Genomic DNA, 24,005 nt, shown 5'->3' with positions numbered 1-24,005 from the left:
AAACTTGAATAGTCTATTTAAAACAAGAGTATATCCTCCAGCACCCCCTGCGACCCTGTAAGGGACAAGCGGTAGAATATGGATGGATGGATGGTAATTTTGAGTAGCTATTGGGCATGCTAACAATAAGCATGTTGGCTATTTGCATGCTAGCATTGAATTTTTCTGCTGATTCTCCCAAAGTTAAAAGTTAGTTTTGGCATAATCACAATTTGCATATCACATTGAGAATGGATGGATGGATAAAACTCCAGAAATCCGATGACAGGAATACCTTGAACCTGCGGTGGTTCTTCTAGTCAGCAGAGGGTAGTAAAGGGCAAAATTATTCTTTTTATAAAGGTCATGTACAAATGTGCAATACTGTTTATTTTTCAATAAGATTGATACAACAAAGATTGTATTTGTATAGCAAGTAAAGTAAATCTTGAGTGTAAAAGTTCTACAAGCTCTCGTGTTTGCTTTCAAATGTTTCTTGAGACGAAACACACACTCGTAGCGCTTACCTAATGTCCTGTGAGTGTATGCACACTGAACCCAAGAAGTGCTGACCTAATTCGTGCCTGCATGTGACAAATTCTGATGAAATGGCCCAAACCGCTAAGACGTGTTACTCACTAGTACAACACAGATGTCTTAATAAGGTATGCAGCCACAAGCTCCGTGTGGGAGAAAAAAAATATGAAAGCTGCCTCTGTCCCACCTAAGATGAACAAAATAATCAAAAGTCATGATTATTTTTCTAGGTTTAGACATTTCACGGTCTGCTGTACATGAGTGTAACAGGAGGAGCATTTGAGTCATGTATGTGGGCATGAAAAGAGGGCAGAATTAAATAAGATAACTTCCAAGCTGAGTTTTGAATGGCGCTGTCGCTGTATTTTGCAGTATTGTGCATCATACTAGAGCTGTTTCTTATACTTTGGTCCCTTTGACAAGCAAAGTTAGAGGGGTAAAATATATATAAATAGTAACAAGCGCTGTTACTTTAATAACTCTTGGAAAAATTCAAACGGACCATTATTTGATTTTCAAAGTGAGATTTCTTGATAATGATATTTAATGTTTTGTATGGTTGTAAAGTTTATTGCATAAGTTTAATCTGGATCTGTTGTTGTTGTTACTGTTGTCTTTATAGACAACCAGGAAGAGGCCATGAAGTCACAAGATAAACTTTAAATATTTTTTTCTCTCAATGTCCTTTGGTATTTTATTTTGAATTTATAACAAAACCGGCTTCCCATTATCCAACCATCTTTATGTGCAACCAAATCTGCATTGTTATTAAAAAATAACCAGCTGCAATCCTCCTAAATTCCAAATAGTTGATTTCCAGACTAAATTATAAATTATAACTCAATAGACGCTTTTATTTAACAAGGGAGTCTGTGTCAGGATCCCTCACGACAGGTACGATTCATGTTTCATGTTCCTGTGTTTTTGGTATTATTACCTGTCCTCCCTCATTCTCACCCCAGATTTTCACTGGATGCGTAACCAGTGCTAAACAACGCCGCCACGGAACATTTCTGCCAACCGCTGTTCAACGATCCCCACCGCCGTTTGATGCGCAGTGTTTTGGCAACGGCGTACAGCGAAATAGCGCAGACTTGTATGAGATCTCCCAAATCCTCTCGAAATAATGTGATATGGGGAGTTTCAGTAAAGTGAACCACAAACAGTAAGGTTCATGGGTGGGCAGGTAGGCAGTGCTAAAGAAGTCTGATGATGCGGAGCTGTCAGTGGCAAGTTGAGGCACAGTTCATCGTCTGTCCGTGTACAGTGTGAACCAATGAAGCCTCTTGCTTCTTCTCCCTCTACATTGCTCCTGGGAGGAAAGCAGACACCGGCTACAAGAACAACACTCCTCCCTCCTTCCTCCCCTCAGTGCCTCAGAGCCGCAGCTTACTCCTTCCCTGCAGCATAATGATGTGCCTCTGATCTGCAGCCTTTTCTCCGTTCCCCTGATGTAGCAGGACACATTCCTCCTGGCTGAGCCTGTCCGTGTCATGACCAAGTACCCAGTGTCGCTTCATGCAAGCAGTCGCTCCTGACACCACTCTTTTTGCAGAACTTTCAGTTGGCTTCCATGAAATATGCGATGGTTGCAGGAGTGCACGGTTCCTCTTCAGCTGCTACTACATTCTGTTTTCACCCTGGCAGCCAGCCATGAAGGGCTGGACTTCCCTCACTTTGCAGGACAAGGTCAGTGTGCGCCTCATTCATTTCTCTGCATACCTAAATGTAATGCATGACTTCAAAAGATGAATACGCTCATTGAGCGACAGGGACAGGAGAACAGATTCATTGCAATATTCAAATGAACTTATCTTAAACCTGAACAGTACTTGTCCAGGGAGTACCTTGCCTTTCGCTCAAGTGCAGCTGGGATAGGCCCCATGCCCCCCGGGACCCCGAAAGGGACAGGTGGTAGAAATGGATTATCCTAACATAGATAGCACTACTATTGTAGTTTGTAAATTGTAGACAGGGGACTTAAATTGACTAAACTGTAGAACAGTGGTCACCAAACCTTTCGACTCGGGGGCCACATTGAGTGAAACTAATTTGTGTGTGTGTTTGTAAATTTGTGCGTATATATATATATATATATATGTATGTATATATATATATATATATATATATATATATATATATATATATATATATATGTATATATGTATATGTATGTACACACACATGAATCCACATATACATGTGTACATGTATATGTGGATGTAAATATACTGTATATGTGTTTATATATACACTGTATGCATATATGTATACAAATATATATATATATCTATACAGTATATGTATACATACATGTGTATATATAACTATCTATACAGTATATATATATATATATATATATATATATATATATATATATATACACACACAGTATATATATATATATGTATATATATATATATATTTGTGTATATATACGCACACACACATATATATATGCATACAGTATATATAAACATATATATATATATATAAAAACATGCATACAGTATATATGTATATATATACTGCATGTAAATATATATATATTTACATACACATATACCTATATATATATATATATATATATATATATATATACATCACATGCATTTTGACAAAAATTGGCCAACAATGATCGGCACATCCACATTGGCAACTAGCATTCCATGCTTTGTAAATTGGATTTGTGTCTATTCATTTTGTTAGCGTTACTGAATACGAAAATCCCCTAGTTTCTCCTTCTGGCTAGTTAGTAAAAGGTACTAGACATCAGATGTTAAAAGAGAGTACTTCCATACCCTAAATCAGGGTAATCAACTGTAAGCCTGGCGGCCTGCGTGTTCAGTTAGAAATACTTGAAAGACCCTAATATGTTTGCAGCAGATTCCTAAAAACAATAGAGCGCTGTCATATTAACTAGTTTTTTGGCAGTAAGTGTTTAAAAACAGAAGCACGCACAATTTTTTTTCTTTTGAATTCAGTAACGCTCACAAAATAAATAGACACAAATAAAATGTCCAAGCAGATAATGCTAGTTTTCGGGAATAGTAAAACGTAGGAATAATAGTAATAGGAAAAATGTTGAATTGAATAGCCCTTATCTAGATCATATGAATAAGCCACTGCACTCACTACACTGTACTGTAGTTCATTTACCATATAGTCCCATTCCAACTGTACTGCATTCAATTCTCCAGGTCATGTTCCTCAGCCAGAGTCCATCACCCACCCAGTGAGAACCAACGCTGATGGAGACTTCCTGTCCCACACTCTATCTCACAATTACAAGCATGGGCAAGTCAGGCACAACCGAGAACCCTTCGCCTCCAAGTCTCAGGTTTACTACAAACTAAACTACACGGGTCGCACTTTATTGTTCAATTTGACCGCAAACAATCGGCTCGTTTCGAGCGACTATATCCTGGAGCGGCGTAACGGAGGCACCAAAAGGACTGAGAGTGATCATTCCTCTGCTGGGATGTCCTGCCATCTGCTTGGCACTGTGGTGGATTCAGGGGTGAAAGGAACTGCTGCCATCAGTACATGTAATGGACTGGTAAGAAATCCTGTTGTCATGCCGAAAACGTGGTATTATTTATAGCTTTTCATATAGGAAAATTTTAAAATGATCAACTGCTTGCGATGCTATTTTTGGCCTGATGATACTGTCATCAGTTAGGCTACAACTGTCTAAATATGACAGTATCCTGTCTGTTTTGGTTTTCCCTTCAAAGAGTTCCTGACACTATTTGCAGAGTGGCCGCTCCGCAGACTTGCTGACGGCTGCTGCGATGAGACCCTTTAGTCAATCACTATCACTTAAACAGCTTCTACCTGTTACTGAACTAATTGCCGGTACAGTGGACCCTCAGCTCTATTGGTTAGGCAGGCTGACATCTCAAAATGTAAAGAGTACAAGTTAAACATGTTCTAAAAGATGATCAAGAAACCATACCCAAACAAAGACAATACACTGCCAATTATTTGCCACTTGCAGGGTCGCGGTGGGTGCTGAAGCCTATCTCAGCTGTATTCGGGCAGAAGGCGGCGTACTGCCTGGTCAAGTCGTCACCTCATCGCAGGGCCAACACAAATAGACAGACAACTTTCGCACTCACATTCACACACTAGGGCCAATTTAGTGTTGCCAATCAACCTATCCCCAGGTGCGTGTCTTTGGAGATTTAACATCTACCATTTTATTTCTAGAAAATGTTCCTCGTTTATAGAGCTATTTACTGAATATCAATGATTGACTCATCTTAGTCTTAGTATGACTAATTATATTTTTCTATTCTAGTTTAAAAAATGTTAAAATTGAGAAAATAAATATTCAAATACGATATTTTGGTACCCCACTCATAAAAAATCTTATTTAAAGATTCTGCAACATCGCGACATTGCTTAATATAATAATTACAAGTTTAAAGGCCTACTGAAACCCACTACAACCCACCACGCAGTCTGATGGTTTTTATATCAATGATGAAATATTAACATTGCATCACATGCCAAAACAGCCTGTTTAGTTTACTAAATCAAAATTTTAAATTTCCCAGGAGTTTTGTCTTCCAAACGTCGTGTAATGATGACATGTACGCAAGACGTCACAGGTTTTTAGGAAGTATGAGCGCTGCACACACACAGCTAAAAGTCGTCTGCTTTAACGGCATAATTATACAGTATTTTTTACGTCTGTGTTGCTGAATCTTTTGCAATTTGTTCAATTAACATTGGAGAAGTCACAATAGAAAGATGGAGTTGGGAAGCTTTAGCCTTTAGCCACACAAACACACGTTGATTCCTTGTTTAAAATTCCTGAGCGCGGTCAAGCCAACATGGATCCCTACCAAATGTCAACCAGCAGGTTTGGTGAGAAAATTGTGGTTAAAAAGTCAGTTCTTTACGGAGAAAAGCTGAGCTTGTGCCATCCATAGCTGCCGTCGACTTCCCTGAGACACTGCGCGCCAAGACACCCCGTGGAGACACCCTTCTGACAATAAGGTACTATTAAACTCACTAAAACACTAGCAACACAATAGAAAGATAAGGGATTTCCCAGAATTAACCTAGTAAATGTCTAAAAACAAAGGAATCCGTCCCAATGCAATGGCGTTTTTTTTTTTTTCCTAGTCCGTCGCTATCAATATCCTCAAACACAAATCTTTCATCCTCGCTCCATTTAATGGGGAAATTGTCGTTTTCTCGGTCCGAATAGCACTTTTTGTTGGAGGCTCCCATTAAAAACAATGTGAATATGTGAGCATCCATCACACGGGTGACGTCATCGTCTGCGACTTCCGGTAGAGGCAGGGCTTTTCTCTTAGGACCAAAAGTTGCGAACTTTATCGTGGATGTTCTCTACTAAATCCTTTCAGCAAAAATATGGCAATATCGCAAAATGATCAAGTATGACACATAGAATGGACCTGCTATGCCCGTTTAAATAAGACAATCTAATTTCAGTAGGCCTTTGATAATGCTTGTTTTCAGAATAAGATATTTATTTGTAGCTTAAAACTTCTATTATTATACTTCCATCCATCTATTTTCTACTACTTGTCCCTCCCGGGGTCACGGAGGTGGGGATAGTAGTGGATGGGGTTGGGGGTGGCTGGGTTGCAGCCTATTTCAACTTCACTCTGATGGAAGGCCGCGTACACCCTGGACAAGTCGCCAGGTCCATCCATCCATCCATTTTCTACCGCTTGTCTCTTGCGGGGTCGCGGGGGCTTGGGACTTGTACACCCTGGACAAGTCATCACCTCAACACAGATAAACAGACAACAGACACACTCACTCGGGCCAATTTAGTGTTGCCAATCAACCTATCTCCATTGTATAAAAACCTAATTTAGGATTTCTTATTAAGTAAGTTTATCTGTCCATGCAGCTAGTTTATTTCACCAGTTTTTAGTATTAATTTTCTTAAATCTAGTATTTTTTATCTTATATTCAAACAGTTCTTTTTTGCAGTGTACAAAGCAGCTTGGTATCTGCTGAACTTGCCTTCCAGTCTGTCAAGTTCCTTTTTAAACTTTAATCATGTTTTGGAGTGCATAGAAAAGTGGAAAAGAAAAAAACCCCACAAACAGAGCCAATGTTATAATAACGGAAAGTACAAATCTGCTCAGTCAGCATTAATACCGCTGATGAGTTCATTGTAAACCACAGTAAGGCAAGTGTAACACGCACGAGTCCCACACAAACAGTAGAGTAGCGTGACTGACATTTTAAAGTGCATGCAGAGGTAGCTAAAGCTGCTACATGCTCACCAATCATGATCATATAATGAACTTCAAATGCATCAACTGGCTTCTTGTGGAGTAAATAACAAAAATATTATGCAGTAGTATAATAGAGACCTCATATATTAAAATGTCATTTTTTCCTTTCTTTCAGAGAACCTATTCTGATATACAGTATTACCCAGAATTTTAGGTCAACAAGACTGCACTGTTTTTAAAAACCCTAGCGAGTCCACCTTATAGGCATATGTAGGGTGGAACCTCTTCCAGCTGCAGCCTCAAAAAGGAGGCATAATGCTCACACAAAATGAATGAAGAATAAAACGTCTGACAAATCCGTCACAACTTTTGGGGGAAATTGGTACAATTATGTAGGATAATTCTCACTTCATTTGAAAGTGTTTTGCACTGAATCATGGCCGTTTCCTGAGGCACACCGCCAAACGAGAACAAACAAGTTCAGACCTATTATACCACTTTTTCTTTACCTCAATTAAAGGCCCGCCTTCTGACACGTAGACAAATGCTTTTGACCTCTAAGGAAAGAATTTACTCAGGCTGACATCCAATGATCACATCACAAATGGATTAGTATCAACAGTCTGGTTGGGAGAAAGAGGAAAAGTAGTCATTGTACTCTAACGAGCAACCAATGTCACACCAATAACTGCAGTTCAGGTCACACACTGGCAACAGCGGAGAGTTTATCCAGTAGTTGCTCAACGAAACCAATCCACAGAAGCAGGAAATGGCCATAAAGCAGTTCCACATTGACTCTGTATTTACAACAAAGATCTGTGCTTTGTTAACCACACCTGTGGTTCTTTCACTTTGCACCAAAACACCCTTTCTCAGGTTGAAGGGCTCCAGAGGGTGTTTGATAAATCTTGATTCATAATTTAGAGCAAGGCACTTTACTAAGTTTCTTCAGATTTTTTTTTCAAAATGATACGTACTGAGAGCTACATTTCTTCCTTCATTCTTATTTTGTACTGAATAAACTGCAATGTGTCCATACAATATGTAAAAACTTTATTTCACCGTACAATACATTTAAAGCTAGCAGTACTTAAGCGCATTCAATTTTGGAACAAATGGTCAGGAGCACACGTAGTGCAAATAAAACTGGGCACAAGCCCAGACTTCCATTAGCTTTACAGATTATATGAATCATGCATAGCGATGAAGGTTTGATGGGCCTCCTGGTAGCATTCCTTCCTGGACTATCTGCACTCCACCCCCTGCTCTGCTCGTGGAAGTTAAACATATATAGGAGATTACATGAAGCTATGATAGTGCCAAGTGTACAGTGCATCCAGAAAGTATTCACAGCACTTCACTTTTTCCAAAATTTGTTATGTCACAGCCTTATTCCAAAATGAAATAAAATATATTTTCTCTTCAAAATTTTACACAGAATCCACTATAATGACAATTTTAAATTGTTTAAAAAAACAAAAATAAATAATGATATATAAAAACAAATCATATGTACATAAGTATTCAAAGCATTTGCTCAATATTTTGTTGATGCAGCAATTACAGCTTCAAGTCATTTTGAACACCACGCCACAAGATTGGGGCACCTATCTTTGGGAAGTTTCTCGCATTCCTCTTTGCCCTTACCTCTTTGCAGCATCTTTCAAGCTTCATCGGGTTGGATAAGAACTGTTGGTTTTCATCCAGGATGTCTCTGTGCATTGCTGCATTCATCTTTCCATTTATCCTTTATCTTTTTTTAAACATTTGTTTATTGAAAAAGTAACACACAAACATTATACATTCAAATAAAAAAATGCATTAGTCCCATAAATACAGGCAATTATTGTCATGAAGCCACAAGCTTCATTCCTGAATGTCCTCAACACGGTGCAGCAATACACAAAAGCGACGGAAGGCTCATCAGTTACCCACCTTTCAAATACTTTTCAATCAGGGATAAAATTTGATATCAGTCTCTTTTACATATTTTAGGAAACCACCCCACACTTCCTGAAACTTTGAAGGACAACCGTTCAATGTCAGCCTACTTTAGTCCAATTTAATCAATATCTCTAATCCAGCGGGTATGGCAGGGCGTCTTCTAGCCAACAAAGTAGTAAATGCTACCAAGTTATTTTTGGATTTGCTCAGAGAAAAAGACAGAGGGGTTACCCCAAATAGTCCGCTTAGAGGATTCGGTTCGATCTTTTTGCCAATTATTAAAGACAAAGTAATAACCATTTCAGTCAAAAAACTGCACAGGGATGAGAAAAGCCAAAACATATGCATGGTTAGCTGGAGACTGTTGACACTGATCAGTTAATACTGATACCAATACCGTGATACATTTTAGCCAGCCAAACTTTGGTACAATAGGTACGATATATTAGCTTGTGTTGAATAAGGTTGTGTCTAGCACAAATAGGAGACTTAGGAACTCTACTTAAAATCACTGCCCAGCTTTCCTCAGATAGGGTCACGCTCCTAAAGTGACTTCATTGAATTCAGAGATTCAGGGCATAAATAAAAAATTTGATTGTAAATACGTGTCATTGATTCTTTTAATGTCGGATGTGGTGTCAAAAAAGCATCTAAAACTGTTTGTTGGTTTGGAAACCCGGGAAAAGCATTACGAACACAACTGCGGATCTGTAAATGTCTAAAAAAGTGTTGATTAGGGAGTGAAAATGTATCACCAAGTTGCTGGAAAGTGGCAAAAATGTTGTCAATGTACACATCTTTAATGTTGTTTATCCCCAGACCTGACTATCTTTAAAAGGCAAGAGAGGGAGGGAAAACATAGTTAGCAGTGATGGGTGCAAGATTAGAAATAGTCTGTAGGACAAACTAGTGCTTCAAATTAATCCACATTCTAAATGAACATGCGAACTCCACACAAAAAAACCCAGAGCCCGGGTATCCAACCCAGGATCTTTCTTATTGTTAGGCACAAGTACTAAACCCTGAGACACAATGCTGCCCAGGAGCTTAATCCGTGATATAAAATTATTACCAGAGCCAAATCTCTCTAGGACATAAAATAGATAATTGACATGAAAAATTTAAATGCATGACATTTAGAAGGGCTACTGTGGGTGTTGGAAATCTGGCCAGTGACAATAAAATACCTCCCATTGGGATAGGCATACTATTTGAGTGTACGAAAGGAAAATATTCATGTAGAAAAATAGCAACTCCCCCCGATTTGCCTGAAAAAGATGAGTGATAGGTCTGCCCAATGCATCCTATACTCAGCCTGAAGTGATCAGAAGGTTTAAGGTGAGTCTCTTGCAAGAAGATTAACTGGGCGCCCAGATGACGGAGATAATGTAATAAATTACTGCTTATTATAGGATTATTAGCAATTAAAACTGGCAAACATAATGCCACACCTGCCGGATGTCGCTGTTAGATCATGCTAGATCATAGCAAAAATATGCAAACATCAAATATACAGTATACAAAAATGCAAGTCTGTGGTAAAACAAAACTAAATAAGCTTGAATGATGCAAAAGTAAAAGAAAAAACAAACAGTGGCCCCCATACCCCCGCCCCGAAGCTCTGGTAGAAGCATTCCTGCCTCACAAAAAACAACCATTGCACCTGTTGTACACTGACAAACAATGCAGTTGGCACCAAAAATGTGACATGGAGTTAGCAAATAAGATGGACTAAGGTATATGTTTGAATAAGATGAAAAAGGCTTTTTAATTACAGCTTACTATCAAAACCTATGCAAATATATATGAAGAAGGCCGATGTACAACCTGTAAAATAGTCAACAAGACAGTACCAAAAAATGCTTAGCAGTCATCCCAACAGACCACAGGAACTATACCCTCTAAATAAAGTAGAACTTTATTGATAAGAAAAGCAAGATATCTCACCCTTCTGGTATCTGTAGTCCTTTAGCTCCAAAATGGCAATGGCCTGCTAGCATGCCTGCTAGATCAAATTCGGGACAACTGTGAGTCTGGCCGTTGGAGGAAGTGATCCGCAAAGTCACCAGAAAGAGTAGACCACTCACTTTGGGACATGAATGTAGCCTCTTTTTCACCGCAGCAAAGGCCGTTCACTTCTGAGCCACAGCCGGGGGAAGGTCAGGAAAATGTAAATCCTCTTGCCCATATAGGATAGCAGAGAAGCTTCACCCACCCTTCTCAGAATCTGGTTCCAAACTTGAAATAAATTCACTCGTACAACAAGTAGCCGTGAAAGGTGCGTAGGGTCCTGTCCAACATGGCCTTGTCGTCAAGTTTCAGAACCTCCTGCAAGAACTGAGCAGTGAACTCAGTCGTACAGGGGCCCTCACAGCCCTTCGGGAGGCCCACCACTCGGACATTATTCCACCTCAAGGGACCCTCCAGATCATCACATTTTAATAGAGAGGAGATCCACTGTGGCAGTTAGCTTGGTAACGCTAGTGCGGAGTTCAATTAGCTTGTTAGTATCTCCTCTAAGAACAGCGGATTTAAAACTGTCAAAGATGTCGGCTGGCATTTCGTCCATTTTCTGACTTATCCATTTACAAAGGGCCGAGTGGTATCTGGATCCGGAGATGCACATCCTGGCTTGTCGGATTTCCTTCGGCCAGACATCGCGGAATTCGCAGGCGCGATCCACAAAAAATAAGCTACATACAACAGGTCAGTAAAAAGTATGGTAGTGTTGACGGCTGGAATTAGTAAAAGTGCCAATAAGATATAAAAAAGGTCAAATTTTCATGGAGCCCCCGCTACGCACATCTTGCACCGACCATGCTTAACCAGAAGTCTCCTTCTTTCCCTCTATCCTTAATTGGCTCCCAGTTCCCGTCACTGAAAAACATCCCCAAAGCATTATGATGCCACTACCATGCTTCACTGTAGGGATGCTATTGGCCTGGTGATAAGTGGTGCCTGGTTTCTTCCAAACATTAATCCTGGCATACATGCCAAACAGTTCAATCGTTGTCCCATAAGACCAAACCATTTCTTTTGTCATGGTCTGAGAGTCTTTCAGGTGCATTTTGGCAAAGTTTTTACTCAGAAACTGCTTCCGTCTGGCCACGATACCATACAGGCCTGATTAGTGGATTGCGGCAGAGACAGTTGTCCTTTTGGAAGGTTCTCCTCTATCCAAAGATGAATGTTCTTGCTCTGACAGAGTGACCATTTGGTTTCTTGATCACCCTCCGGACTAGACAAAGATGAATACAACAATGTTCAGACACATCTTAGTTGAAAAACAAACGCTTCTGTTTGAGAGGTGCTGCGAAGAGGACTTGGCTAAGAGGACTGGGCGAAACTTCCCAAAGATACGTGTGCCCAGCTTGTGGCACTGTTTTCAAAAAGACTTGAGGCTGTAATTGCTGCCAAAAGTGCATCAACAAAGTATTGAGCAAAGGCTGTGGATATTATGTACATGTGATTTTCACATTGTCTTATTGTGTGTTGAATTTTAAGGAAAAACATGTCTATATTCCATTTTGGAATAAGGCTTTAACGCAACAAAATGTGGAAAAAGTGAAGGGTTGTAAATAATTTCCGGATGCACTGCATTGTGTGTTGTGTCTTGGAAGGGGAATGAGTCCAACTTTATCTGCGGACATGAGAATGTGTTCACACAGAGAGAGTGAGCATCGTGAAATCAGCTGTGTTTTGTGCTGCACACAGCGTCTGGATACTGACCCCACCCCACATGGCAGGGGAATTTTCAGATGCATGCCTTGTGGATGAGTCCATTAGAGCTTGTAACCAAAGAACAATTTCCTAATCAACAGTCAAGTTTTTCCCCATATCTGATGTGTTATCCGTTTTTAGGGAAGACGGCAGAAAAACAATCCAGCAGACTCAAGGTCAAACATATGTTCTGTAACACTCTTTGACCATTTGGTTTAAAACTTTCTTTGCAAAACATCAATTATAATGGTTTTAATCTTTCTAATCAAGAGTCATGAGTGTTTTAAATAATATTCTAACATTCTCCACAGTCACACAAATATCACACAAATATGAAAAATAAGTTAACCACTGTTAAACTAAGGTACATGTCACGAGGTGCGCACATAATGATGTGCAAGTTGTCCACCCCAAGATGCACGAAGACCAGAAAGACAGGAATAGCAGGTAAGAGCTGGGTTTAATATAAAAAAAAATGATAACTGGTACAAAAAATCAACGAAAGAAAAGCGTTCCGAACACTGGGAAGCTAAGCTGATACTTAGCACTGAGTCAAAGAGTCCAAAGTAACGTGCCGAGCGCACGGGAAGCTAAGGAGAAACTTAGCATAGAAAACAGAGTCCAAAAGTGACGCCTCGTGAATGTTGCTTACCACAAACAAAGGATGAAGACTGAACAAAGGGAGAAGGCAGGCTTAAATAGGGAAGTGATAAATTACCACAGGTGCGCGTCAAAAACAAGAGCAGGTGGAACAAATGCGAAACCATGGTAACCAGATAAATAAGGAAGAGCTAAACTAGGGATCGGAAGAGTCCAAAAAACAAACAGAAAACACAATAGGACTCAAAAACCAAAATAACATATGATCCGGGCGGAGGATCATAACAGTACATCCATTCTTTACTTTGACTTTGCAGTGTACTTTTATTTCTTCTTATTATTGTCGGCTTATAGTTGAATTAACCATATTGTGCTGAACAGCTTTGCATGTGCTGGACAAATGACCGCAAGGCTGATTTACATAAAGGATCAAACCGAGTATAGGCGCTGTCGTCCTTAACTGCAGTTATCTCAATCGTTACGTACATTCGGTGCTTGAAAAAAATTTTTTTTAGCCATTGTTGATTTTTTATAATATGTATCTTTAGGAAATGAAGGCAAAATTGTCAAAACCATCAGATGCGCTGTTGATTCAGTTTGCTCTTGAACAATTACAAACTGGTGTCTGCTAAGGGGAAGCTACAGTAAGTCAATCAATCAATGTTTACTTATATAGCCCTAAATCACTAGTGTCTCAAAGGGCTGCACAAACCACCACGACATCCTCGGTAGGCCCACATAAGGGCAAAGAAAACTCACACCCAGTGGGACATCGGTGACAAAAATGACCCAGTGGGACGTCGGTGACAATGATGACTATGAGAACCTTGGAGAGGAGGAAAGCAATGGATGTCGAGCGGGTCTAACATGATACTGTGAAAGTTCAATCCACAATGGATCCAACACAGTCGCGAGAGTCCAGTCCAAAGCGGATCCAACACAGCAGCGAGAGTCCCGTTCACAGCGGAGCCAGCAGGAAACCATCCCAAGTGGAGGCGGATCAGCAGCGCAGAGATGTCCCCAGCCGATACACAGGCAAGCAGTACATGGCCACCGGATCGGACCGGACCCCCTCCACAAGGGAGAGTGGGACATAGAAGAAAAAGAAAAGAAACGGCAGATCAACTGGTCTAAAAAGGGAGTCTATTTAAAGGCTAGAGTATACAAATGAGTTTTAAGGTGAGACTTAAATGCTTCTACTGAAGTGGCATCTCGAACTGTTACCGGGAGGGCATTCAGAGTACTGGAGCCCGAACGGAAAACGCTCTATAGCCCGCAGACTTTTTTTGGGCTTTGGGAATCACTAATAAGCCGGAGTCCTTTGAACGCAGATTTCTTGCCGGGACATATGGTACAATACAATCGGCAAGATAGGATGGAGCTAGACCGTGTAGTATTTTATACGTAAGTAGTAAAACCTTAAAGTCACATCTTAAGTGCACAGGAAGCCAGTGCAGGTGAGCCAGTACAGGCATAATGTGATCAAACTTTCTTGTTCTTGTCAAAAGTCTAGCAGCCGCATTTTGTACCAACTGTAATCTTTTAATGCTAGACATGGGGAGACCCGAAAATAATACGTTACAGTAGTCGAGGCGAGACGTAACAAACGTCTTTAGTGGACAGAATGGAGCGAATTTTAGCGATATTACGGAGATGAAAGAAGGCCGTTTTAGTAACGCTTTTAATGTGTGCCTCAAAGGAGAGAGTTGGGTCGAAGATAACACCCAGATTTTTTACCGTGTCGCCCTGTTTAATTGTTTGGTTGTCAAATGTAAGAGTTGTATTATTAAATAGAGTTCGGTGTCTAGCAGGACCGATAATCAGCATTTCCGTTTTTTCGGCGTTGAGTTGCAAAAAGTTAGCGGACATCCATTGATTAATTTCATTAAGACACGCCTCCAACTGACTACAATCTGGCGTGTTGGTCAGCTTTAGGGGCATGTAGAGTTGGGTGTCATCAGCATAGCAGTGAAAGCTAATACCGTATTTGCGTATGATGTCACCTAGCGGCAGCATGTAGATGCTGAAGAGTGCAGGGCCAAGGACCGAACCCTGGGGAACTCCACACGTTACCTTAACGTAGTCCGAGGTCACATTGTTATGGGAGACACACTGCATCCTATCAGTAAGATAAGAGTTAAACCAAGACAGGGCTAAGTCTGACATACCAATTCGTGTTTTGATACGTTCTTATAAAATATTATGATTGACGGTATCGAAAGCAGTGCTAAGATCGAGGAGCAGCAACATAGATGACGCATCAGAATCCATCGTTAGCAATAGATCATTAGTCATTTTTGCGAGGGCTGTCTCCGTGGAGTGATTTGCCCTGAAACCGGATTGAAAGGTTTCACATAGATTGTTAGACGCTAAGTGTTCATTTAACTGCCCCGCAACAATTTTTTCGAGGATTTTTGAAATAAAGGGAAGGTGAGACACCGGTCGGTAGTTTACCATGAGGTCAGGATCGAGGTTAGGTCTTTTAAGAAGAGGATGAATAACCGCTTTTTTGAATGCGAGGGGAACAGTGCCCGAGGAGAGTGATAAGTTTATAATATTTAGCACTGATGGACCTAATAATACAAAGAGCTCCTTGATCAGTTTCCCAGGGAGAGGGTCAAGTAAACATGTTGTCTGTTTTATTCCATTTACACACAGATGCCCAGGCAGCATTTTATTTATTCAATACAACACTGGCCTTTAACAGAAGTGGAGAATTCATAAAAGTACTCTACAATTCCTCAGATAAAAAATGCATACATAAAAAAAAAAAAAAAGAAACCCAAGGCTTCGCTATAGATTGTGATTATGAATGTTTCCCCAATAGTCACATCTCTGGGGTTTATTGCATTTTTCTTCTACGCCATTACTGTCATCACAAATACAAAAAGCTAACTCCATCCATCCATTCATACATTTTCTACCACTTAGTCACTGTTAAATGGTCTCATGAAATGCCAAATATTTACAGCAAAGATTTATTTTGTCTTTTTCTGCAATTAAAAAAAACAAAGTTTTCCATCCATCCATCCATTTTCTACCGCTTATTCCCTTTTGGGGTCGCGGGGGGCGCTGGCGCCTATCTCAGCTACAATCGGGCGGAAGGCAGGATACACCCTGGACAAGTCGCCACCTCATCGCAGGGCCAACACAGATAGACAGACAACATTCACACTCACATTCACACACAAGGGCCAATTTTAGTGTTGCCAATCAACCTATCCCCAGGTGCATTTTGAATTATGTAAAAATGATTTTCTAGTTGTCACACCATCACTCAAGACTGATCAATAAAAAAGGTGTCACACATAATGGGATAAATTTCTACAGTACAGTATAGATTAAGTCAATTATATTATCATCATCATCAATCTTAAGACCTTAAGATCCATTAAACATATAAAAAAACACAATACAAAACATTAAAAACCCCAAAAAAATATTAAAAAACAAAACAATAAAAAGAAACATAAAGCCCAAATCTCAGTTTCTAACATACAAACATGTGTGCCATTGGTTCCACAGTCCAGATGAGTATCTAACAGAACTGCAGCCAGGGTTCGTTAACACAGTGATTATGTCATTTTCAGACTCAGATGCCCTACACATAAACTTATACATAGGGTTGCGTAGCAACGCTGAGAAAGCGGGCACCCCAACCCTAACAAACATCTGGCTTGCACTGGCGCTTCTTGGAATTCCCAGGCGAAGCGACATACAATCATTATAAGCAACCTGCAGCTTCTGAAAGCTTTTCTGCTTATACTTTACCCACAGGGGTGCAGTATACAATGGAGTGCAATAGGCTCTGAATAAGTTGATCTTTACATCATTTGTACAATAAGAAAATTTCTTTCTCAGCATGTTGGCTTGGGCATATAGCATATACCGCTGTCTGTATAGGTTATCATCATCACCCAATAGATCAGTAATGATGTGCCCCAGATACTTAGTTTTATGACACACACTCAGCACCTGTCCTGACAGATAGAATGAAGGTAAAGAGAGATACTTGTCTTCTCTAGTTCTACATATAATGATGACACTTTTCTTTGCATTATATTTCACATCATATTTTAAACAATAATCTGTACATATATTCATTCAGCAGCTGTTGAATGCCAGGATGGCTAAATCATCCGCATACATCAGATGATTAACCACAGTATTACCAAGTACACATCCTGTTCTACAGGTATTGAGCTGGACAGATAGGTCATTCATATACAGATTGAAGAGGGCAGGGGAGATAATTCCCCCCTGGCGTACCCCGTTCCCAACCTTAAATGTTAGTCAAAGAAAAAGTATATTTAGACATCATGTTAGTTTAAGCAGCATATATTTTTTCAAACAGCAGCAAAACAATGTGCAGTACTGTAGTAGCCTATCTAAGTGCTTGCTTTCTCATATCAAATCCCACTTATAAATGAGTTGAAAGAGCTGCCTCCCACTAATCTTCTTTGCAAAGTATAGCAAGTGGATTAACAATGTCCCCCCCCCCCCCGAAAGGAAACATGATATCCTATGCAAAAAGTTGAATAAAATGTTTCACAGATTTCCCCCCATGCTTATTTAATTTTCCTGAAGGAACTCTCCTGAAGGAATCAATAAAGTAATATCTATCTATAAAACTGACCTTTAAATCTAAAGTGTGTAAAAGTCCTAACAGCAGAACAGATGAAACCAAGACTACAGTCAAACACATGGCCTCATTTCTCGCAACTGCTTTTGGCTCGGATTAACCACCTTGTTTAATTACCGAGGGGAAAACTATTGGACACATTTTTCCGTATAATGCCACATTGCACCACAATCATCCTTGAAAGTGTCAATAAAACCATTATTTTTGATTGGCTTCTTGAGTGTTTCTGTGTAGAACACTAGTCAGTCATCTTTCATAAATAGAGGGAGAAGTTCAACCCCGAGCAGTCCAGGCTTGTTTGGACTTTGAAACGTCACACACACGCACAGATACACAGTAAGGCACACATATGTACTCAAAATCAAGTTAATAAAGATGACCCTGAACCACGATCAGCGGTGGAACATTCATAACACCAAGTTGTCTATATAGTCAACCCTAAAGAAAACTAGCCAGAACATCTTTTGTGTGCCTGAATAATTGTCCGTGTTTGTGTTTGAAGGCGTGTGTCTACGTACTTTTGTGTGCTTCACCAGTAAGAACTTGTAGAGAATACTTGGCAAGAAGTCCCTTTATTGCTGCTATGACTGTAGACAGGAGGTGCCTGCAGGGGGGAAAGGAGAAAGGGAGAAATGGAAGGATGTTATAAGCTCATTAGACGAATATTGACAATTCTAACACGGCCGAAATCTGCAGGTAGTTCAAGCCAGTGTCTAAGTTTAATATGAGTACCACAATCTTAGACGATTATTACTTGTTGTAAAAATATTATATCAGTTCTACCCATATTTGATAAAGTACTCTTTTTTTCAACAGAGAGGCTTCTTCTCCCTGCCTGAGGGACACTTCTTTATTGAGCCACTCCCCAAATCTCCTAGTGACCTTCCAGGGTCTCCAGAGCCCCACATCATCCTCCCAAGAGTTACCACGGCAACACACCGGGAGAAACGCAGTCCGGAGGGCAGACATGCACGCAGTTCATGTGGAGTTCAAGGTGTGTATTTTTTAAGTTTAGTTCATTTATTTCGATCCCAGAAGTTGTTTGTGTGTCTGATTAGTATAAAATGAAGTGATAAAGTCATAATCCTATGAAAATAATGTTGTATATTTTTGGGAAAATTAAGTATTTTTTTTTTCTTTGAATAACTTGAAAAAAAACGTGTCATTTCATGAAACATGGCATTTAAAGGCCTACTGAAATGAGATTTTCTTATTTAAACGGGGATAGCAGGTCCGTTCTATGTGTCATACTTGATCATTTCGCGATATTGCCATATTTTTGCTGAAAGGATTTAGTAGAGAACATCCACGATAAAGTTCGCAACTTTCGGTTGTAAGCCCTGCCTCTACCGGAAGTCGCAGACGATGACGTCACACGTGTGGGGGCTCCTCACATATTCACATTATTTTTAATGGGAGCCTCCAACAAAAAGTGCTATTCGGACCGAGAAAACGACAATTTCCCCATTAATTTGCGCGAGGATCAAAGATTTGTGTTTGAGGATATTGATAGCGACGGACTAGAAAAAAAAAATAAGTTAAAAAAAAAAACGCAATTGCTTTGGGACGGATTCCGATGTTTTTAGAGACATTTACTAGGATAATTCTGGGAAATCCCTTATCTTTCTATTGTGTTGCTAGTGTTTTAGTGAGTTAAATAGTACCTGATAGTCGGAAGGGTGTCTCCACGGGTGTCTTGACGCCCAGTGTCTCAGGGGAGTCGACGGCAGTTATGGACGGCACAAGCTCAGCTTTTCTCCGGTAAGAACTGACTTTTTAACCACAATTTTCTCACCGAAACCTGCTGGTTGACATTTGGTAGGGATCCATGTTGGCTTGACCGCGCTCTGATCCATAGGAAAGGTTCACCTCCAGGAATTTGTGTGGCTAAAGGCTAAAGCTTCCCAACTCCATCTATCTACTTCCAATATTAATTTAACAAATTGCAAAAGATTCAGCAACACAGATCTCCAAAATACTGTGTAATTATGCCATTAAAGCAGACGTCTTTTAGCTGTAATTGTGTGTGCAGCGCTCATATTTCCTTCAAACCCGTGACGTCTTGCGTATACGTCATCATTACACGACGTTTTCAAGATGAAACTCCCAGGAAATTAAAAATTGTAATTTAGTAAACTAAAAAGGCCGTATTGGCATGTGTTGCAATGTTAATATTTCATCATTGATGTATAAACTATTAGACTGCATGGTGGGTAGTAGTGGGTTTCAGTAGGCCTTTAAAAAGAATTAATTTGTTTTTAAAGAAATGTATTTCTAAAAAATGTTTTTGCCTGAAAAGGAAATTGTCTGTATTTTTTAAGGAAACAAGTTGCCCCCCCCCAAAAAATGTGTATTTTAGAATAAAATACATTTTTATGACAAAAAAGATCCACATTTTTAAAAAAAATGCATATTTTAGAAACCAAGTACAATGTTTTTAAAAGAAAAGTTGCACATCAAAAATTGGGCATTTTTAAAGACAAAAATTTTATATTTTCAAGAAAATAGTCTTAGTTTCATGACAAGGTTTAAAGTGTGTATATTTGTATCCAATTGTTTTGCAATAGTACAATTTACCTTTAATTTGATAATGAATTGAAATTATTCAGTTAGTTGATTACAGCCTGCTGCCCACTACCCCCCTCACCTCCCAGGGGGTGATCAAGGGGATGGGTCAAATGCAGAGGACAAATTTCACCACACCTAGTGTGTGTGTGACAATCATTGGTACTTTAACTTTAACTTTAATTGGCAAGCTATATCTTAGTTCATAGAGGATGGCTTGAAGACAGATAGTACCATTATGATCTGGTAAGTGAACTGTTTCATTGATGAAATAATGTGACTACTCCTATATCCAGATCTTCACCAAACCTTAATGTGTTCCTCCTTGGGCTTCCACTGTGCGTGTGACCTTTTGTTTCGTTAACGACTTAATGAAATTAAGTAAATTAAAATTTCATTTAATTTGATATTTTTGTCCATCAGATGCCAAATATGTACAAGTGGATAGAGAGCGGGAGGAATGGGAGCGGGTACACGGTCCCATGAAGTCCCGCTCCCAGCGCTCCGTCAGCAGGGAGCGTTGGGTGGAAACCATGGTAGTGGCGGATTCCAAACTCATTGAATATCATGGCAGCGACAATGTGGAGTCCTACATCTTCACCATTATGAACATGGTGAGGCAGGACTTCTGTCACATTCATATCCCACTCGTTGTTAACTCAAATAATTTTATATTGGAAAGGTGGCAGGTATCTTCCATGACGCCAGCATTGGAAACGCCATCCACGTCATCTTGGTTCGACTGATTTTACTACAAGAAGAGGTAAATAAACATTTATGTTATTTTTTTGCATTAAATGAGTCCTACTATGCAAAACCTACTTTTTTTTTTACCTGATAGTACCTGTATTTGTGTATTTGGGAACCCCACATGTCCTGAAAATGTGAACTTGGCAGCATGGCGAAGATATTCATAAAACAATCTTGCTTTCTTGCAAACTTGCTCCAAACGAGTCGTTTCGAATTTGAGACTTGAGTGACTATTTTACCTTAGTTACGTCAGCGGATATCTCCTTATATGGTTTTACTCGCAGAGCTTTGCGTGAGTCCGACATTTTTCTTTAGTTGTAGTTGCTAAATTCCTTATTTTTCTCAATCCTCTTGTTGTGGGGCAGACTGGTTCGTATATGCTCATGCTATTTGTAATAAAAAGTAGCGTATAGTTTTAACAAACAATGGGGCAAAAAAGTATTTAGTCAGCCACCGATTGTGCAAGTTCTCCCTCTTAAAATGATGTCAGAGGTCTGTAATTTTCATCATAGGTACACTTCAACTGTGAGAGACAGAATGTGAAAAAAAAGATCCAGGAATTCACATTGTAGGAATGTTAAAGAATTTATTTGTACATTATGGTGGAAAATAAGTATTTGGTCAACCATTCAAAGCTGATGGAAGGAGGTTTTGGCTCAAAATATCACGATACATGGCCCCATTCATTCTTTCCTTAACACGGATCAATCGTCCTGTCCCCTTAGCAGAAAAACAGCCCCAAAACATGATGTTTCCACCCCCATGCTTCACAGTAGGTGTGGTGTTCTTGGGATGCAACTCAGTATTCTTCTTCCTCCAAACACGACGAGTTGAGATTATACCAAAAAGTTCTATTTTGGTTTCATTTGACCACATGACATTCTCCCAATCCTCTGCTGTATCATCCACGTATCCATTTTGGTATAAACTCAACTCGTCATGTTTGGAGGAAGAAGAATACTGAGTTGCATCCCAAGAACACCATACCTACTGTGAAGCATGGGGGTGGAAACATCATGCTTTGGGGCTGTTTTTCTGCTAAAGGGACAGGACGATTGATCCATGTTAAGGGAAGAATGAATGAGGCCATGTATCGTGAGATTTTGAGCCTAAACCTCCTTCCATCAGTGAGAGCTTTGAATGGTTGATCAAATACTTATTTTCCACCATAATTTACAAATAAATTCTTTAAAATTCCTACAATGTGAATTCCTGGATTTTTTTTCTTCACATTCTGTCTCTCACAGTTGAAGTGTACCTATGATGAAAATGACAGACCTCTGTTATCATTTTAAGTGGGAGAACTTGCACAATCGGTGGCTGACTAAATACTTTTTTGCCCCACTGTATATCTGTCAGTATAGACTCGATATGGAAGCACTAAAAATTACAACATGGTTGACACGGTGGAGATTCAGTCGAAAGGGGCTTAGCCTGGAGTACAGCACTTAAATAAGACCTCCCACAAAACAGCACATTCTCAAGGCAGTCCAAAAAGCGCCTTTAAGGTGGTACGTAAACATAATTTCTGCAACATTTGGACCAAAGCACCACAATTACATGTCATGTAGATCACAAGGAAGTGTTGTAAATGTACAGAAAACAAAATAATGGAATGATTTGACAGACACATTATATTTGAGCTTAACTGTCATTGATTTTTGGTATTATGGCCTTTTTTAACTCTGCTGGCTGTCCCAGAAAGGACTGAAGATCGTTCACCATGCAGACACCACTTTGTCCAGCTTCTGTGCCTGGCAAAAGAACTTAAATCCACAGAGTGACACGCATCCTGCCCATCATGACGTGGCTGTGTTGGTCACCAGGTAAGTAATCCACGCACACACAGGCACACTTGCTTATACAATTGTATATAGAGTATACAATATGTGTTCTTCTTTCCATTAAACATGACCTAACACACAGACTTGTTTCATTAGCTGGTAACACAAGTAAGTAACGCATTAAAGCACAGTGGTGGTGCTGGTGGCGGTGGTAACATCATATTCCGGGGATGCGTGAATAGACAGGAATCATGAATTCCAACAGGTAGCTTACCAGCATGATAAGCCTTCAAAGATGACACGCGAAGAAGATGAAGATGATGACGTATGTCTCTTCTAGACCTGAACCAAATTAAGCACCTCTGGGCCATCCTCAAGTGTAAGAAAGGTGGAGGAGCCCATGGTGTCTAACGTGCACTGCGATTCCTACCTATTAAGATTCTAAATCGATTCATCATTTCGTGAATCGATTAAAAAAATTAAGTATTTTTTTGTTGTAATTTTTTTAAGGATCCTTTTTTTTATTAAAACATTTAACAACTATTAATATTATTATTGTTATTATTGATAATGTTAATTAGGGCTGGACGATATATCGATATACTACGATATATCGTGGGTTTGTCTCTGTGCGGAATAGAAAATTACGATATCGTGATTCGAGTAGCTTCACGGTGGAAGAGGGGTTAGTGCGTCTGCCTCACAATACGAAGTTCCTGCAGTCCTGGGTTCAAATCCATGCTCGGGATCTTTCTGTGTGGAGTTTGCATGTCCTCCCCGTGAATGCGTGGGTTCCCTCCGGGTACTCCGGCTTCCTCCCACTTCCAAAGACATGCACCTGGGGATAGGTTGATTGGCAACACTAAATTGGCCCTAGTGTGTGAATGTGAGTGTGAATGTTGTCTGTCTATCTGTGTTGGCCCTGCGATGAGGTGGCGACTTGTCCAGGGTGTACCCTGCCTTTCGCCCGATTGTAGCTGAGATAGGCGCCAGCGCCCCCCGTGACCTCGAAAGGGAATAAGCGGTAGAAAATGGATGGATGGATGGATGATTCGAGTATACATTCTCACGCAGTTGCTTCATTACACTACAGGCATTTCTCACTCTTTGTTGTCCCTCCAACTCACAGAGACTTAAACAAACGCACCTTCTTACATACGTTACATAATGACGCGCGCACAACGTCACACGCCCTCGCGGAGCAGAGAGGTAACATTAGCTGTGGTGCTAACGCAGCGGTGCTAGTGGTAATAC

At 40.0% G+C, this 24,005-nt stretch overlaps 1 protein-coding gene across 1 annotated transcript in view; it reads left to right on the top strand.

Annotated features, from left to right (window-relative positions):
• Positions 1–1,748: 1,748 nt before the first annotated feature.
• The window catches only part of adamts12 (ADAM metallopeptidase with thrombospondin type 1 motif, 12), a 40,886-nt gene continuing 18,629 nt past the window's right edge, over positions 1,749–24,005 (top strand). The window contains exons 1-6 of the mRNA XM_061898077.1: positions 1,749–2,205; positions 3,717–4,075; positions 18,469–18,646; positions 20,641–20,831; positions 20,900–20,980; positions 22,669–22,793. Of these exons, the coding sequence (XP_061754061.1) occupies positions 2,097–2,205; positions 3,717–4,075; positions 18,469–18,646; positions 20,641–20,831; positions 20,900–20,980; positions 22,669–22,793 (1,043 nt within the window). The 5' untranslated portion in view covers positions 1,749–2,096. The remainder of the gene's footprint in view (positions 2,206–3,716; positions 4,076–18,468; positions 18,647–20,640; positions 20,832–20,899; positions 20,981–22,668; positions 22,794–24,005) is intronic.

The sequence above is a fragment of the Nerophis ophidion genome, linkage group LG01 (genome assembly GCF_033978795.1).
Source record: "Nerophis ophidion isolate RoL-2023_Sa linkage group LG01, RoL_Noph_v1.0, whole genome shotgun sequence".
Taxonomy (NCBI): Eukaryota; Metazoa; Chordata; class Actinopteri; order Syngnathiformes; family Syngnathidae; genus Nerophis; species Nerophis ophidion.
The sequence above is the reverse complement of the archived record's forward strand: the minus strand, read 5'-3'. Positions and strand labels throughout refer to the sequence as shown.